Here is a 17231-nt window from a genome sequence, read left to right as displayed (position 1 = left end):
TTAGGACATCACACACATTTTACCTTTAACAATACCAAAAGCGAAGTGACCTCATTGGCCTTGTCTTTTTATTCTGGTCTCTTCGCCTACAATGGATGGTAAGAATTTATGAAAATCTTGAGAAACAGAAATAAGTTTTAATATTTTAGGAATTACCTTAACTTTATTATAGAAGAATTAAAGGATCCAGTAAGGTAAAACTTTCACATGGGGTTCATTCCCTTGTATAAATGTAGACATTTTCTTAGAAACTTACCACTGGCAATAGCAATCTCCTGCACACTGGTAACAGTAGTCTATGTACTGACCAACATAGCATTCTATACAACCCTTTCACCGTCTGAAATGTTAAACTCTAAAGCAGTGGCTGTATCGTTTGCTAACCACTTATTTGGTCCCTTTGCTCTCTGCATCCCGTTTTTTGTCGCCATGTCAACTTTTGGAGCTGTTAATGGCGTTTTGCTTACTTCTTCTAGGTAAGATATAAAAATAAGCTTTTTATACAGGGTATTCATTTGAAAACTTCCCACAACGGATTTATCAAAAACCACTGTTCCATCTGAAAACCAGGGTCATCCCCTTAAAAATTTTAAATGGAAAGGGGTATCGAGTAATAGCTTATTTAAAAGGTCTTTCGAAGTCTTTTATTTTGACGTTTGATTTTTTTAAATCGGTCGATTTGTTTTCGAGAAAATTAGAAAAATCTTTGTTGATGTTCATTTGTTCAGATAGAAAACAAAACCATGAAAATATCAGTTTTTATTTCAATAAGTATTCAAAATGTAGCCCGTTGGGGTTTGCCAAATCTGCAATTCGTTTATAATTTAAAACGGAAACTACCAATATAAACAGCAATTCCGAAGACTAGACGTGGAAAAAACTAAATAACAACCTGAATTTTATTCCGCATTCTTTTCATCAACACAGATATCCTGGGCGAACTGTATTTATTGTTATACCTGCTTAGTTATTTATAGTTGCTAAGGAAAATAAAGAATTTATTTTGCCGTCAGTTACATTTGTGACAGTCTTGGAATAGTGAAAATTTATTTGTTGAATTGAAGATTTTACTTCCAAAATGGTTTACACACTAGCCGAAAGAGTGGGAATTATTCTAATTTATGATGCCCAAAATCAATGTGCTCGACAAACTGCCGTCACGTTTAACGCCAGACATCCGGAGAAGATAACTTAGCATAGGTATGTTTTGGACCTTGTTACTAAGTTTATTGAAACTGGATCTGTTGCAAATAAAAAACGTGATCATCGGCGAATTGTGGTTAAAGCCGCTAAAGTTGAAGTTTTGGGTCATTTTGGAATAAATTCTTATACTTCATTACGCAAAATTGTTGCTGCCACTGGTATTTCATTAGGCTCTGTTCATACAGTTACCAAACTTCATAAATTTCATCTATTTAAAATGAAAATATTGCAAGAGTTAACCGAAGACGATTTCGGTAGGCGAGTTGAGTTTTGTGAAAAAATTACTGAAGCGATTAATAATAATACTGTTCATGTAAAGAATATCTGCTTCAGCGATGAATGCACATTTTATCTAAATGGATTTGTTAATAAGCATAACTATAGATATTGGAGCAATGAAAATCCTCATGCATTTGTTAAAGGACATACCCAGTACCCTCAAAAAATTAATGTATGGGCAGGTATTTTAGGAAATAAAGTGATTAGGCCATTATTTATTAACGGAAATTTAAAGGGAGACATTTATTTGGATATGTTGGAAAATACTATCAATCCGTTTATCACTGAATCCATTGAAAACCAAATCGATGATGATGGAAGCCCTATACTTGATGAGGCTGAAATATATTTCCAGCAAGACGGCGCTCCTCCTCACTATGTTCTTCCCGTTCGGCAATGGCTAGACGACGAGTTTCCAGATAAATGGATAGGGCGAAGGGGGCCTATCGAATGGCCTGCTAGATCTTCTGATATAACGCCGTTAGACTTTTTTCTATGGGGTCATTTGAAATCTATTGTGTTTACTCCCCAACCTGAAAGCTTGGATGAACTTCGTCAAAGCATCATCGACAGCTGCCATGATATCCCACAACATGTTTTTGAAAATGTCCGTCAGGAATTTGAACATCGCCTATATCATTGTTTGGGCAAAAACGGACAACATTTTAAACACTTTTTGAAATAAAAACTGATATTTTCATGTTTTTGTTTTCTACCTGAACAAATTAAGATAAACAAAGATTTTTCTAGTTTTCTCGAAAACGAATCGACCGATTTAAAAAAATTAAACGTCAAAATAAAAGACTTCGAAAGACCTTTTAAATAAGCTATTACTCGACACCCCTTGCCATTTAAAATTTTTAAGAGGATGACCCTGCGAGGCAGAGGGTGAAAGGGGGTGAAGTAATTTTAGGTTAGAAAGTTGACAAACCTTTTGACGTATTTCGGCGTTTTTTTTTAAACAGTGGTTTTCGATAAATCCGTGGTGGGAAGTTTTCAAATGAACACTCTGTATGTTTTACTTGTAACTTTTCTAGGATTTCTTTTTAGGGCTCTGCTTTTATTTTACCTAATAATTAGTCATAAATTATATTCTTGCTTCTCTAGTGAAGATTTAAGAAAATACGTCTCTTCTTTTTAAATATGTTCGATTTTTTGTGCATAAAGTTAAATATTCAAATTAATTTCAGATTATTTTATGCTGGGGCATGTTCTGGCCAAATGCCCGAGATCTTAACGATGATTCAAGCTCAAAGACTTACACCAGCTCCCTCTGTCTTAGCTATGGCTTTTCTATCCCTATTATATCTTACTGTATCCGATATCGATGCACTTATAAATTATGTTGGATTTGCTACATGGGTAAATTTTCAACAAAATATTATTACACTAGTAGATAATATCTACCCTTTTTTTACAGCTTAGCATTGGAGTATCTGTCCTCTGCGTTCCATGGCTTCGTTGGAAACGTCCCGATCTAGATCGCCCAATCAGAGTAAATCTTTTTTGGCCAATCGCGTACATTTTGTGCACTTTGTTTGTAACTGTGGTACCTATGGTGGCGACTCCCTACGAAACCGGGATGGGAATTCTTATGATATTATCATCGGTGCCAGTGTATTATTTGTGTATAGCATGGACTAGTAAACCAATGTTTCTTAGGACTGCACAACGTTCTGCTACTGTGTTTTTGCAAAAGTTGTTGGTAGTCGTTGGAAAGTCAAAAAAAGCTGATGTCTAAATGTTAATATTTAAAAAGGTGTCTGTCTGTATATATGATTTTTAGAGTAAGTCGTTCATTGAAGTTATGATACTTTATTATACATACAATGCAAAGAAAATTTATTGCCATTTATTTATAAAATCTCTCCGGCTCAACTATATATTGTATCATAGTTTCAATGACTTAGTTAGTAAAATAATAAAGTGTGAATACATACATGTTTAATACATTTAAAATTTAATCTATTATTCGCAATTTATGAAAAATACATAATTCATTATAACATTGTTGCCCAAGGTTGTGATGAAGCTCAAAACCAATTTAGAAATTCTTTAATTTTCTTTTGACTTTTATGGACTTAATTGACAATAATAGTAAGTATGTATTATAGATTAAGTACAAAGTTACATTGTAAATTCACCATGTTTTAATAATTCTGGTTCTTTTAACTAGTTATGTCTTATTAATTAAACTGTAATAACATATCTGAGGATGGATAAGGACAAGTTGGTTCTCAACTTAAATAATAATATAATAAAAAGCTTGAGCAAATGAGACCCTGTGGTTTTAATATGCTAATAATTATTTCGAAAATAGCTTACTTTTTGAAGGTCAAAGTAGACATATTTTTTTTGGGTAAAATTAAATATTGTTTTATTATTCTCACTGTCAAATATTTATAGCGAGGTTAAAAGTTATGATGTGTGTGGCTCCATCTAATGTTTATAATCATAAAAATAATAACGTTTATTAATTCACATATACATATGTTTACAAAGCTGTAAAAAAAACATCATTGTAACAAAAAATTACATACAAAATGCGGATTAAAAGGCATAATTGCAGCTTCTCAACGCAATTTGTTGAGGGCTGTTGTAGCCTATAATATAGAATAATTTATCCAAAAAAAGTATCTATAGTAAGTAAGTACCCAAAGAAAAATAAATAAATAATGCACAAAAATCGAGGAAACACATTTAAAACATTTTTACATAAATAAAATGAAAAAGAGAATATACAAAAATAAAAACCTATAAGAAATCCAAAATTCATATTTTTAAATGCATTGCTCTGTTTTTAAATAATATTCTGGAGCTTAGATTTCATGCATTTTCGGAAGCCGTTTATCGTTAGCAAAAGATCAATAATATATTTATTTACTACAGATGCAATATTATAAGAAAATGATCGTTAAAAAAATAAATATCATATTCGTATTACCAGTAAGAGTGTACACAAAATTTCACTTTAAGCTATGTCAATAGTTGTCTAGTTTTAATATTCTGTCCAACAAAAACCGTTATGCTAAGTCGTATTAAGTTCAAACACTTTATTTTGATTATTAGATCTCATAATTATCTTAATCTATGGCTCAAATTAATTACTATTACAGGTGTACTATTGTAGTTATAGGAGAAAGTATGAAGAAAATCGAATTCGAAGCATGCTCTATTATAAAGAAGTTTAACGATTGGTGTGAGGGAAATCACCCTATAATAAATTTGGAAAAAACTAAATGCATGGTTTCTCAAAGAATATGTTGGGGGCTCACAGTTTTTCTGTAGATTTGGATACTGTTTCAATTGTCTGCGAATCGTCAATTAAGTTTTTTGGATCCATACCCATAGACCAACGCCTGTTTTTTCTTTCTGAATTTGACGAGATATGCAGCAAATTATCTAGACTGTATTTTTCATTGTTTACCCTTAAAAGGCATCCAGGAATGAAGGTTCTATTGAGTGTGTACTATGGGATAGTGTACCCTATATTGACCTCACATGTTGCTGTTTGGGGTAATAGATCAGAGGCACAAAGGGTATTTGTATTTCAGAAAAGATTTATGAGACTGATTTTTGGTTTGAAATATAATGAGAGCTGCCGTGAAACATTTAAAAAATATAATATAGAAACAATGCCTGGAATTTATATATTTAAATATTGTTGTACATATTTAAAAATGAAGAACATTTCTCCAAAGTAAGTGATTTTAATAAATATAATGTTAGATGTAAGGATGCTCTTTATCTGCCAAAATTTAACTTTGTTTATTTTAAAAAGATCCCCTTTTCTGAAGAAATTAGATTATTTTCGACTGCCTGCTACGTTAAAGGTAGGATGTTTTACTTTCCGACACTGCGACATGCGATAACGACGCTATTCGTCGTAAAATTACTGCGATTCTTTTGCTTTATGACGAAGAAGAAGAAAATTTAGCTCTATTACTTCACGCTCCTGAACCTTTCCAGAAACATTCTGACATATACAAAAATCGTGACAAAGAGGGAACTTACAATATTTTTATTGAACGCTACTTAAGCGATAGTGAGACGCGATTCAAGGCCTTTTTCAGAGTATCACGTGATTTGTACTACTATATCTTGAGTGCAATTCAAGAGGATATAACGAAAATGCCTTCATATCGCTGTCCTAAACCAATAAGATCTGAAGTAAAGGACTGGAAATACACGGACACAATCTACTAAACGTTCGTCGAAGTCATAATCTATGGTTTGTGACATGGCAAAAAAAAAAACAAATAATTTAACCGCCAAAAATACCAAATAGACCGATGCCGGGGATGCTACAAAAGTACTAGCTTTTTTTCTCGACGACGTACCGCGACGACATCTGCGATGCCGCCATATCGGTGCCGCAAGTCGATAGGTTAAACAACACACTAATTTGACTAGTGCCAGATTAAATGTACGGCACACCGCAAAAAGAATAACAGTAGAAAACGCAAAAAGAATAACCGCAGAAAGTATAACATCCTACCTTAAAACGAATAGACAACTTCAATATATTTAAAAATCAACTAAAACAGCTTATTATAAGTTCTGTCGGCTATGATCAACGAATTTAGCAACATGCTGAAAGTCACTCCTGCCTAGTCAGTGTCTGTACTTTGTTTGTAGTGTTTTTTGGTACTTTTGTGGTTATTATAGTTTCTAAGTTTTATATGTGTGTAATTAGGTTTTTTTTATAATAGTTTTACTCTTTTAAATAAGTTAGTTAGGATTATCAATTTTTTTCTCCTGATTTGTCTTATTCTATTGTATATGTAGTATCAAATGACCAAATAAATCAGTAATCAGTAATTACAGGACACCCTATATATATTTTAGATCATGAAAAATACGCGAAGATAAATTATTGTGTCGTTGAAGAAGATAGGATTAAATATATTTGTGGTATTTTTTTAGATTTTAGATATATTTTTTTTTATTATTACAATTTAAGGAATAAAAATTATTGTTGAACAACCTAACAATTTTATCTTCAAAACTCTTGGTTGTATGTATAGGCAGTTCATCCAAAGAATGATGAATGCTTCTCTTTACGATTTTTGCTGGTAAAAGTGCATGGGCCAACGTCATTTGAGTCACTAAGGACTGCTAATGGTATAATTTTCCCAACATATCTTGCAATATGTGAAGAACTCAATTTACTAGAAAACAATATCCATTGGGATACGACAATCATTCTAAGTAAACACTTATAGTATGTCCTGGGGACATACTATATAGTAGTCGTAAATGTCCTGTATGGGACAATCCAAATAAAAATATCGTGGAACGTCTCTTCGACGTCCTGGGTGGGATTGTCACATTTAGGATATGGATATTTATATCCCTATATACACGTTCGGCGGTTGAAAAATTTCAAATATGATTTTTGCGTAATGTGTAAGAAGGAGACGGAGTAGAGCGAGAACAAACTTGGCTCCACCCTGGGCGGCTATCGCGTCGTCGTTGCGCTTATCAGTCCGGTTAAAGTTCGGTTGCAATTCCTCGCATACCTATGTACACTAACACGTACGTGTTAGTCGATTATGCTTACAATTTATTACAACCTTTGGTACGAAGACGGATACAGTAATAAAATAAAAATGGTTTTCACTGTTGATCAAAAGATTAATATCATTAAATGGTATTGTCATGCGGATAGTGCAGAAGAAGTTGTCGGCCGTTTTATATTTGCATATCCTGATCAGCAAGTCCCTACTGCTAAAACAATTTATAATATCTGGCATAAGTTTGAGCAGTCGGGATGTGTAAATCGGTGTGCAAAATGTTCTAGTGGCGATCAGGAACCTCGTCGAACACCTGACGCTAGGATTGAAAAGGAGGTCAAGGTGTGTGCTTTTGTGGAAGTAAGTGAACCTTGTTCTAGCTCCCAAATTTCTGAAGAACTTGATATTCCAAGTCGTACAGTGCGTGATATTTTGAAAAGAAATAAGTACAAAGCCTATAAAATTAAAAACACTCAAAATATTTTATTTACAGACGAGTCATCTTTTTCTCTTCTAGGTCGACATAATTCTTTAGTCATGAGATATTGGTCTCGGGAAAATCTACATTTGAGTGTACCATTACGAACTCATATCCGCAAAAGGTAAATGTTTGGGCTGATATTTTAGCCAATCACATTGTAGGGCCTTTTTTTATTGATGGTACCTTAAACTCTGAGAGATATTTACTTTTATTGCAACAAAATATTATACCCGCTGTACGAAACTTGGATGTTAATTTTGAGGAAATTTGGTTTCAACAAAACAGATGTACCGCTCACAACGCTAGACAAGTGCAGGACTATTTAACAAACACATTTCCTGAACGGCTTATTTCCACAAGAGGTACCATACCATGGCCTCCGCGATCTCCAGATCTGACGCCTTGCGACTACTTCTTATGCGACTTAGAATTATTAATATTTCTAGGTCCATTGCACCTGAAATGTTAGCCAATGTACGTAGAGAATTTTACGACAGGTTGGGATACTGTGAAGCCCAACAAGGAGGTGTATTTGAACACCTTATTAAATAATCCAATTAATAATTAGAATTATTATTTTGTTTAAGAGTTAATTTTTCATTTTATTGTAAGGTTTTTAAGATTTGAGCATATTAAAGTTGTTTTTTTGACTTGCGATTATGAGCACGTTAAAAAACAACAGAAATTTTTATCTTTCGTGTGCGCGTAAAATTCCAATACTTGATTCGAGGCTAACCTACCCATCTCCAAGCGCTTGCTAAACATCACTGCGAGCATAGAGAAATGAATATTAAATACTTTTAATTACTCGACTGCGAGGAAGCCGAAATTAAATTCACATTGCGAGCGGTACGGAGAATCGGCGTCGCTATCGGTGGGAGGTTACCGATGCAGTCGTTCTCTGTCTACTCTCTATCTATTAGGTCTAATACATTAAAACTCAATCCGTAAGATTCAACTCGCCAAACGTGTATATATCCCTATATATTAAACATACAGTGTGGTGACTTTAACTGGAATAAATTGGTAGAAGGGGTGCAATCGAGTGGCCGGCACGTTCTCCCGATCTCACCCCACTTGATTTTTTTCTGTGGGGACATTTAAAAAGTCAAATTTATATGAGCAAACCAGGAAAGTTCTTTAGATAATCACAAAAGTAAATAGGGCAATTTAATCAAGAAAAAGGGCTCTTTTCAAAAAAAGTGACTTTCCATTTGAAAAAAAAAAGTTAATTTGGACCCCCCCTGTAGGTGAAAAAATACAAAAACTATCTTGAAATGTGAAAAAAAAATAAACAAAAATCGACGGGTCTCAGGAATTTTGCGAGATAAATTTTAATTAGTTTTAACTGAATTTATTCCAGTTAAAGTCACCACACTGTATATAAAATAGGCTTCATGTAACATTTTATTTTCGACTGTAGTTTCCCTAAGAACAATACATTCCCAACAAATTTTAGGCACACGCTACTATAGAATAAAATTCAAATTTGGCGCCTTAGTCGTTTCCGTTTAGTTCTTCTCCATGACATAGAGAGGTCGCTGTTGTCGTTCATTCTCTCTGTTATTGCAATGCATATTGGGGATGGGACGTTCCGTTCATTGCGTTGTTGTGACTGATATGTTCTGCACCCTCCAATTTCTTTTTACATTTGGAAAGTTTGATCACTAGCGGCAACTAATTTTTTGTAATAAATAACTGACTTTTGTTTTGAGAGTTTTGATTTCGTGACAATGTCGGTGTTTTGTGGTCGCGATAGTAAAAAAAAAATTGATTTTAAATTGGAGGCTTTGGATTGAACTCCCTCAATTTTAGCTTCATTCCAAGATGCCGCAGTATATAATCCTGCAAGAAGGTTAATACCTGAATGATATTTAAAGTGCCTAAAGGTGCAAAATTTTTCAGTAAAAGAACTTTATTCAAACTTCTTCAGCCAAAGTTTTATCATCATTGAAAATCATCATCTGGGAAGAATGCATAATCGCTCATAAACGTGCATTAGAAGCAGTTAACCCAACATTGAAAGATATACGCAATTGCTTGAGTTATTTTGAAGGCGCAATATTTTACTGTCTGGCGATTTGCGCCAAACACAGCCCGTAATTTCAAGATAGACGAAATAAACGCGAAATAAACGCTTGCCTCAAATCATCCAATCTATGGGGCTATGTGAAGAAACTTTAAACATGAGAGTTGTATTGCTCATTGATACATCTGCTGAACATTTCTCTGAGCAATTGCTGATTATAGGTGAATAAATTTGAATCCTCCAAATAGGACTCCTTAGTACCCAAGTGTACTTTGGCCTCCTTGTAGGCCTAGTAGTGGACTGTATTTTCTTTAACCGTTACCAAACACCGTGAAATAAAACACTTCCGGTGAATTGTTTAACACAGTTTATTAACCCTTAAAACTCGTATTAAACAATCCCAACTGCGAACAGAAACTTATGAAACTAGATATTTTACAAAAAACATTTATTTGCAATACACATGCAATTTTTATTATAGCCCGAGCGCTATTACGCGTACTTAATATCGGCGAGTCAACAGACAGACTCTGACAGACTGACTATTTTTTAATAATACATCTTTTATTTTGGCGGTCTGCGGGCGGGGTGGCGCACGGATGAAGATGAGATACGGATCGGCAAGCTTCAAACGACGCGGCTTTTTTAATCGAACTACGCAGTGAGTAAACATGCCAACTTTGTTGATTCCAAGAACACTCAATTCAAAAAATTAAATAGGTAAAATTAATTGGCGCTCTAACATTCTCCCCCCCGTTGAAGCCCCTGGTTCAACCATATTTATTATTCCTTATCAAATGGCAAAGGACATAACTTTGTTATGGGACGTATAAACTCTCCCTCTTTGGTTCTTATTTTTACCATTCGAACCTTACTATCGGAACCTGGAACCGCTTCAATCACCCGTGCCAATACCCATTGCAAAGGAGGTAAGTTTTCATCTTTTACGAGAACAACCATATCCCTTTCTAAATTTTTTCTTGACACATACCATTTCGGTCGATTCTGAAGTCTAGTCAAGTATTCAACTGACCATCGAGTCCAGAAATTTTGACGAATTTTTGAACATAACTTCCAAAAACTTAACCTGTTTTCGGGTACATTGGATACATCTCTTTCAGGAACGGACGTTAAAGGTTCACCTATTAAAAAATGTGACGGTGTTAAGCAATTCAAATCTCTTGAATCTGATGACAATGCACAAAGTGGCCTTGAATTAAGAATTGCTTCAATTTCTGTTAATACCGTAGTCATTTCCTCGAAAGACAATGTCAAATTACCTATAATCCTTCTTAGATGAAACTTGGTTGATTTTATCCCCGCTTCCCACAATCCCCCCCAGTGTGGGCTTAATGGCGGAATAAATTTCCATTTAATTTCTTTACTTGCTAAAAAAGTATTAATATTATTCCGATTTGTTTCATTTTTAAAAAAGAGATACACTTCTTTCAGCAAGTTATTTGCCCCTTGAAAATTAGTTGCATTATCGCTATAAATTTTACAAGGACAACCACGTCTAGCTATAAATCTTTTCAACGTATATATAAAACATTCAGTGCTCAAATTACTGACTAATTCAATATGAATCGCCTTCGTTTGCATACACACAAATAACGCAATATATGCCTTTGTAGTCGTAGAACTTCTAAGTCTTGACTGTTTGACATATATCGGCCCTCCAAAGTCAACTCCGGTATTTAAAAATGGACGTCCAATTGAAATTCTATCCAAAGGAAGAGAACCCATAAGCTGTGCAGAAGTTTGCGCTTTAAGCCTATAACATTTGACACATTTCCCAATTACAGACTTTACTTCGCTAAGACCATGGATTGGCCAATACCTTAACCTTAAGTTTGCCAATACCGCCTGTGGTCCAGCGTGAAATAATTTCAAATGTTCTGCCCAAATAATTAACTTTACCACGTGATGCCTCGATGGCAATACGATTGGAAATTTTTGATTGTAGTCAATATCCGCCTTGGATAATCGACCATTAACCCTCATTATACCATTAGTGTCTAAAAATGGATTTAAACACTTTAAAGAACTAGTCTTAAATATTTCAGAATTATTGTCACCATCATGACAATTTAAATACTTAATTTCTTTTGAAAATGTCTCAGCCTGTACAAGTTTTAAAATTGTATTTAATGAACGTTTAAGTTCGTCAACTGTCAGTGGCCCAGATTCCCTTTTATCAAAAAATCGAAAACAATACGCAACAGCCCTTTGCAACCTATTAAAATTCGAGAACCTTATCCAATCAATGACCCTTTGATTTAACTCTACCTGAGTTAAAGCTATTTTTCGTTGCTCTGGTAGACCTTCAGTAATTGAACATTCCTCAGGTAAAAAATCAATTTGTGAATCATAAAGAAATTCAGGGCCCTTCCACCAAATTTTGTGTTTTAAAAATTGCCCCGACATTAAACCCCTTGACAGGCAGTCTGCCGGGTTGTCCTGAGACGAAATATGTTTCCACTGACAATTCAAAGTCATTTCCTGCACTTCAGAAACCCTATTGGCCACAAAGGTGGTCCATCTACTTGGTGACCGATTTAACCAAGCTAGTACAACTTTGGAATCCGTCCATAAAACAACCTTAGATATTTTAAGATTTAAAATTCCCAAAATTTTAGAAGTAAGGCGAGATACTAGAAGTGCTCCACAAAGTTCAAGTCGTGGCAATGACACTGTTTTTAAGGGAGCTATTCGTGATTTCGAGCAGAGTAAATTACAGGAAACATTTTTGTTTTTATAAATAGCCCTTACATATAAACAGGCCCCGTATGCTTTCATGGAAGCATCCGCAAATCCATGTATCTGAATTTCAGCAATATCCGAATTATTAAACAGACAACGAGAAATTTGTAATTCAACTAAACATTTAATATCTGCCGAAAACGATTTCCACTTATCTAAACTTGTTGATAGGAGTTCCTCATCCCAATCAACTTTACTTGCCCAGATTTCTTGCATTAAAATCTTCGCAACAACAATCACAGGCCCCAACAAACCCAACGGATCGTACATCTGTGCGATTTTTGATAACACCAATCTTTTTGTTATCTTGATTTCAGTTTTATCTATTTCATCTGGAACAGATATTTTAAAATAATCCTGAGTTGGAAACCATAACACTCCTAACACCTTATTTGAAAACTCATTATCCAAAGAAATGCATTCACCATCCTTGTCACTACCAACATTCTTTAACAAAGACAAATCATTAGCACACCATTTGTGCAATTTAAAACCTCCAGAATTTAACAAACCAATCAATTGCTCCTGTAGTTCTAAAATTTCCTTTTTAGAATTTGCGCCGCAAAGAACATCATCAACGTAACATTGCTGTAAAATTGCCCTTGAAGCCGCCGGAAAATTACACATCTCATCTGTTGCCAATTTATTTAAGCAACGAGTTGCCAAAAAGGGAGCCGAGTTGGTACCGTATGTCACGGTTTGCAACTCTATGATTTTAACTGGTTCATCTGGCTTTTCCCTCCATAGAATATTCTGGAATTTTCTATGATCCGGGTTTACCTTAATCATACGATACATTTTTTGGATATCAGTCACTAAAACATATAAAAACGTTCTGAACCTACAAAGAATATCAAAAAGTTCCGGCTGAACGGAAAACCCTTTTAACATAACGTCATTTAGTGAATATCCTGTTGTCGTCTTACTTGACGCATCAAAGACAACTCTGAGTTTAGTTGACACAGCATCCTCTCTTACGACACAGTGATGCGCCAAGAATACCCTTTCCTGTTCTCCGAATGAATCAGAATTTACTGAGTCCTCTTTTATGTATTTTCCATGACCTAAAGTTACATATTCATTTATGAACTCCTTATACTCAGAAAATAACTTTAAGTGCGTATGTAACCTTTTTTCCAAATTTTGAAACCTTTTCAATGCTAAATCATACGAATTACCTAACTTTAAGTATCCATTTTGTTCTCTAAATGGTAAATCCACCTGAAAAGATCCATCATCCAATCTCTTACAGGATTTAATAAATTTTTCCTCACACAATTTATCTTCTGAGGATAAAAACCGTTGACCTGATATCTCTTCCATTTGCCAAAATTTTGGAATTAACTCATTAATGTCCTGGCCCTTAGAATGACTAAACAAATTTACACTTAAATTATTGTTTGTGCTATTTTTAATACTATTTTTCTGAACTGACTTTACCGGCGCATTTCCACAAATTAACCATCCCAATTGAGAGTTTTGTAGAACTGGCAGACCTGACCCTAACCTAATTAAATCAGGCAGCACTAAATCAAAGTAAAACTCTGCTGAAATTAAAATATCGATATCCGATGGCTTGAAGTAATAAGGATCAGCCAATAAAATACCTGGTGGAATTTTCACCATATTTGTTTCTATAGCAACATGAGGCAACTTACAGGTAATCTGATTTAAAACTGCAAATGACACATCTACCTTATAGTTAGTAACCTGAGACTCGAGAACTAAATTAACAACCTCATTAATTTCTGTGACCTTATTTCCTATACCACCTATTTTAAATTCAGTTAACTTACAATTAACATTTGTTAATTTATTAAACAATTTCCTTGTTATGAAACAGCTCTGGGACCCAGAGTCCAACAGTGCCCTAGCCTCCAATTTATTGCCATCCGGACAAATCAAATTTACAATTGCTGTGGCCAGTATAACTTGTACATTAGAATGAGCCACAGCAGCCTGTTGTATTACAGGCTCCTCTAGAATACCCATATCAACCCCATGACTCACTCCAACAAACTCTTTCCCAAAGTAATCCTCATCTGAACCCAACTCCAACTCCGATTCTTGAATTTTATTCAAATTCCCAGAAACCCCTAATAAGGCATTAGAATTAATTTTATTTTTACCATCAGATTCATCTCTTTTTACTTCTTCACCTTGACCTTGACCTCCATTTTGTTTACTATTAAAACCTTCCCTATTACCATCCCAAGAATAATCATGCAATAGTAAATTGTGTCTTTTTTTACACACTTGACAAGGTTGTTTGGTACAGCGTGATACTGAATGTGAATTATCTAAGCAAAGGTAACATAAATTATTATTTTGAATTATCAACCTTTTTTCCTTTAATGACAAGTCAGCAAATTTAAAACATTTAATAAGTGTATGCCCAACACGATTACAAAATATACACTTATTTTGAACATCATCCTTATGACTTTGCCCTTGAGATAACAGTGTATGTCTTGTCGGTTGCTTAGAGTATTTATCCCCCTTTGAATGCCCAATACTATTCCCTTTATAAATTTCCCGAGAACTTTCCCCTTCAATAGTTTCTAAGGCAACACAACGCCTTTCCAGGAAATTAATAAATTCTTCACATGTTGGCAACACTGAATTTGAAAAAGAGGCATTTCTTTCTAACTCATATGCCTTATGAGTTTGATAGTCTAATTTTTGAGTAAAAAGAAAAACAAGCAGTACATCCCACTCCTTAACAGGCAAACCCAAAGCTGTCAAAGAATTCATATGTTGTCGAACATGAGTTAAAAAGTTTCTTATTTGTTTACCCGAACCCTTTGCAAGGTTAGGTGTATCCAACATACCCCTTAGGTGAGCATTAATAACCACCAGTTTATTTTCATACCTACTCTTAAGCAAATTTAAAGCATGTTTATAATTGTCATTTGTTAAAGTGAGGTCATTTATTAATTTTAATGCTTCTCCAGATAAAGCACCCTTTAAATATAAAAATTTTTGAACCTCATCTACATCAGCTGTATCAATAATTGCATTAAAAAGATCAATAAATGATTGCCACTCTTCAATCTTTCCCGAAAAAGTTGGTGTGTTTAAATGTGGCAACCTCGCATTCCTAAAATTATTGTTACCGGAGATTGAAACGGTTCCTTCAGGGACAGGGGCGGAAGATTGTTGCAAGTTTGCCGTCCTTAAATCCTCTAACCTTTTAATACTAGCCTTTATTTTTGACCAAATCGTCAAATATTTAGTTTCCATCAACTCCCTATCCCTAACCTCATCCTCATCCAGTTCCTCTATCTGAGATTGAACCTCACAATATTGTTCAAAACTATTTTGTAAAAAAGTTTCCCTAGTAGAAAATTCACTAACTTCTACATTGTCCGAATTTACATTTATGTTAACATAATTTTCTATCCTAGTTATTGATCCTTTAAATACACCTCTTTTCTTTTTTAAGGCTTCCATTTTTATTTATTTTTTTAATTAATTTATTTTTATTTTATAATTAATTTATTTTTTCAACCTTTTACCCAAACACTAACCTAGTATTATTCTAAGTCACTTTTCACTGAATACATTTTTAATCACTGCTTAAGCACCTTTTTTAAACCTTCATAAACACTGGTTTAACCTTTACTAACAACACCTTGTAAACCCTTTAAATTAACCAATTAATTGTAATTCTTCTTACAAATGACAAACTAAGATGTCTAAAACTAATTAAAAAATCCGTTAGGTGTATGTATACCTTAAAAACAAATTATAAGTTTCTTACTAACTTAATAAACATACAACCTTTTCCATAAACCTAAACACCCAATTTTGTTATAACACACCTTGTGTATAACTTATTTTAAATAGAGTAAATATGCTTTTAAATCTTTAACACCCAGTATTTTAATTATACAAGTAAGTACACCCAGTGTGAATTTAACCAAACTTATAACTTTAGCATCTACTAAATAAGATAAATACCTAAATATCTTATAAACCTAAAACCGCCTAAAACACCCAGTGTGTTTTTAATTATATTATTTAATTAACACAATACCTAAAATGCCTTAATTTTTAAATTACTTAACACCCAAATGTGTAATTTTTAACAAATCCCTAATATAAGACCCTGTGCCTTATTTTTAAATTAATGTATTGTCTTTTAATTATATTCCTTTATGATATGCCGTAAATAATCCCAAATTCCAATTCCTTAAATCCTGGTGAATCAAACTTGCAGCAATCAACCCCAGTGGTTTTCCACAAGAGACCCAAATAATAATGAAAGATCTGACCTTATGTTAAACTCCAGTTTCCAACGGTTCCAGTTCTCCAGTTCCAAACCAAACTGACCAAATCCGGCTCGAAGGACCATGAATAAATTTGAATCCTCCAAATAGGACTCCTTAGTACCCAAGTGTACTTTGGCCTCCTTGTAGGCCTAGTAGTGGACTGTATTTTCTTTAACCGTTACCAAACACCGTGAAATAAAACACTTCCGGTGAATTGTTTAACACAGTTTATTAACCCTTAAAACTCGTATTAAACAATCCCAACTACGAACAGAAACTTATGAAACTAGATATTTTACAAAAAACATTTATTTGCAATACACATGCAATTTTTATTATAGCCCGAGCGCTATTACGCGTACTTAATATCGGCGAGTCAACAGACAGACTCTGACAGACTGACTATTTTTTAATAATACATCTTTTATTTTGGCGGTCTGCGGGCGGGGTGGCGCACGGATGAAGATGAGATACGGATCGGCAAGCTTCAAACGACGCGGCTTTTTTAATCGAACTACGCAGTGAGTAAACATGCCAACTTTGTTGATTCCAAGAACACTCAATTCAAAAAATTAAATAGGTAAAATTAATTGGCGCTCTAACAATAGGTAATCGTCGAGTACCTGCCGATGAATCGAGCGGATTGATTTCATTTTCTAAGAATTTCTGTAATTTTGTCTCATCGA

General features: G+C 34.1%; 1 protein-coding gene across 1 annotated transcript in view; it reads left to right on the top strand.

Annotated features, from left to right (window-relative positions):
* LOC126742077 (large neutral amino acids transporter small subunit 1) overlaps positions 1–3572 on the top strand; it is a 28114-nt gene extending 24542 nt beyond the window's left edge. Inside the window, exons 5-9 of the mRNA XM_050448615.1 lie at positions 5–98; positions 150–194; positions 249–476; positions 2673–2844; positions 2903–3572. Coding sequence (XP_050304572.1) covers positions 5–98; positions 150–194; positions 249–476; positions 2673–2844; positions 2903–3223 — 860 coding nt within the window. The 3' untranslated portion in view covers positions 3224–3572. The remainder of the gene's footprint in view (positions 1–4; positions 99–149; positions 195–248; positions 477–2672; positions 2845–2902) is intronic.
* Positions 3573–17231: the final 13659 nt, after the last annotated feature.

Source organism: Anthonomus grandis, chromosome 11, assembly GCF_022605725.1.
Source record: "Anthonomus grandis grandis chromosome 11, icAntGran1.3, whole genome shotgun sequence".
Taxonomy (NCBI): domain Eukaryota; kingdom Metazoa; phylum Arthropoda; class Insecta; order Coleoptera; family Curculionidae; genus Anthonomus; species Anthonomus grandis.
The sequence above is the reverse complement of the archived record's forward strand: the minus strand, read 5'-3'. Positions and strand labels throughout refer to the sequence as shown.